This window comes from Agrilus planipennis, unplaced genomic scaffold (assembly GCF_000699045.2).
Source record: "Agrilus planipennis isolate EAB-ADULT unplaced genomic scaffold, Apla_2.0 scaffold217, whole genome shotgun sequence".
NCBI lineage: Eukaryota > Metazoa > Arthropoda > Insecta > Coleoptera > Buprestidae > Agrilus > Agrilus planipennis.
This window is the reverse complement of record NW_020438944.1, coordinates 483,532-485,369: the sequence shown is the minus strand read 5'-3', so window position 1 is coordinate 485,369 and position 1,838 is coordinate 483,532. Positions and strand designations below refer to the sequence as shown.

The 1,838-nt window shown below is 32.4% G+C and overlaps 1 protein-coding gene across 1 annotated transcript in view; it reads right to left on the bottom strand.

Moving 5' to 3' along the window:
• Positions 1-1,241: 1,241 nt before the first annotated feature.
• Positions 1,242-1,838, bottom strand: part of LOC108738363 (endonuclease/exonuclease/phosphatase family domain-containing protein 1-like) — an 8,381-nt gene continuing 7,784 nt past the window's right edge. The window contains exon 5 of the mRNA XM_018471759.1: positions 1,242-1,373. Within this exon, the coding sequence (XP_018327261.1) occupies positions 1,324-1,373 (50 nt within the window). The 3' untranslated portion in view covers positions 1,242-1,323. The remainder of the gene's footprint in view (positions 1,374-1,838) is intronic.

Below are 1,838 nucleotides of genomic sequence, written 5' to 3'. Positions count from 1 at the left end.
GAAATGCAGGTTCGGACCAAATGGAAGAAAAACATTATCAACGTCCTGAAGATTGGAACCGTGGTGTTAGTGCGTGAGGACAATACCCCCCCGTGTCAGTGGCGTATAGGTCGTGTGACCAAATTGCACCCTGGTGACGATAACGTCGTACGAGTAGTGTCTATTAGAACATCCAACGGTGCTATATTAAAGCGATCAGTCACTAAATTATGTGCCCTACCTTTTAGTGACAATCTTAGTGTTAATGGATAAAAGGTTTTGAAAGCAACGCTTTCAACGCGGCCGGCATGTTTCGGCGCAAAAGACTATTGCCGATATTTGTAAATATTTTAAACTTATAATCATAACATTTATTTGATCAAGCAGTAGGCATTACATTATTATAGGCTATTAGTCGTAAGTTGGTCCTAAGAAAAACCCCATAATCTGTATATATTTCTTACCCCCATTGTAAATAGTTTTATTACCTCTTTTGTACCTCTCATTCCTGTATACCTACCTATTAGTCATTTGGAATTTTCAATCACTATTCAATATTATAAATACCTAGTTTGTAGTTCTATTGAATTTCTTAGGACCAGGCATAATTTGTTTGTGTGTGTGTTAGTACACACAATTCTGGTTGTTGCCCCTTCCATCAGAAGGGTAACATAAATATTAAAATTTATCAAAAAACAGGGAGTCGAAGTCGAAGATTCGATTCGTTAAATAAATACATTTCAACAGAAAACTCCACTTTGAGTTTTCAGAGTCTAAAGTAGACTCAGCTGAGAACAATTCTCATAATCAGTTTGTACTTATGTAAAAGTGTAAAAAAATGTACATATACATTTTACAGTTCCGTGTCTTATTTATACGGTGGTCCTTCGAGCAGATATTTATATATGTGGTACAGCAGTACACCCGTTGAGAAAGGATATATTATTCTAATCGAACCTCAACAAAAAACACTCCACAATCTAATATTACAAGCGAATTGTTGAAGAGTGTTTTAGAAATTAGTAAACTTAATATGAATGAATTACGTTAGATATTATAAGTTACTAGTCCAATCGTAAAATGTTGATTTTCAGTTTTTGTATTTACAGATTTGCACCTCTATTTTCACAGACAGTAGCGTAGCGTCCTAAAGTACACCTCCCATAATGAACTTACCAGCGAATGGCCATTTCTCTCTACGTATAGGTAACTTAATTAGGTTTCTGTTAAGTTTGTAAAAATAGGTGACAAGCAAAATTAAATAACCTTTCGTTCTCATTTATTATCTAATTATCATTCAAATTGTAGAAGCACGAATTGAATACGATCATTATCAGGACTAACTCAATTTCCTTTGTCAGACTCCAGCGATATTTTCCAAGACTCCAACAGTACTAAAATAAAATGAAAAGTCAATTTACTATCTTTACAGTTCAGAAATGTTTTTAATTTAAATTAAACGGTTACTTTAACTTTTTATAGGTACGACTTAGAAAACATGCATCTAACTACTATATAATAAAAACACGCAAAAGTAAGTGATAAAGAACAAAGCGCATTCTAATGTCAAATAAGTGGGTACTAATATTAATGTGAAAATTCATTTAATTTTTATCTACTGCAAATTACATCAAATTAATGAGATTCTCGACGAGGATGTAATAATTATTTTTATTTGTTAATTTAAGGTAAATTGTACTTACACAACTGCGTGCATTTTTTTGCGGCTCGTCCAATACATTATCAAGAAATATATGATTAACGGTTTAAACTTATGAAACGACAAATATGGATTGGAGAAAGTTTTTTTTTATTTCCTGTAAAATTATTGCTAAAAAGTTATGTCGTCTTTGTAAATA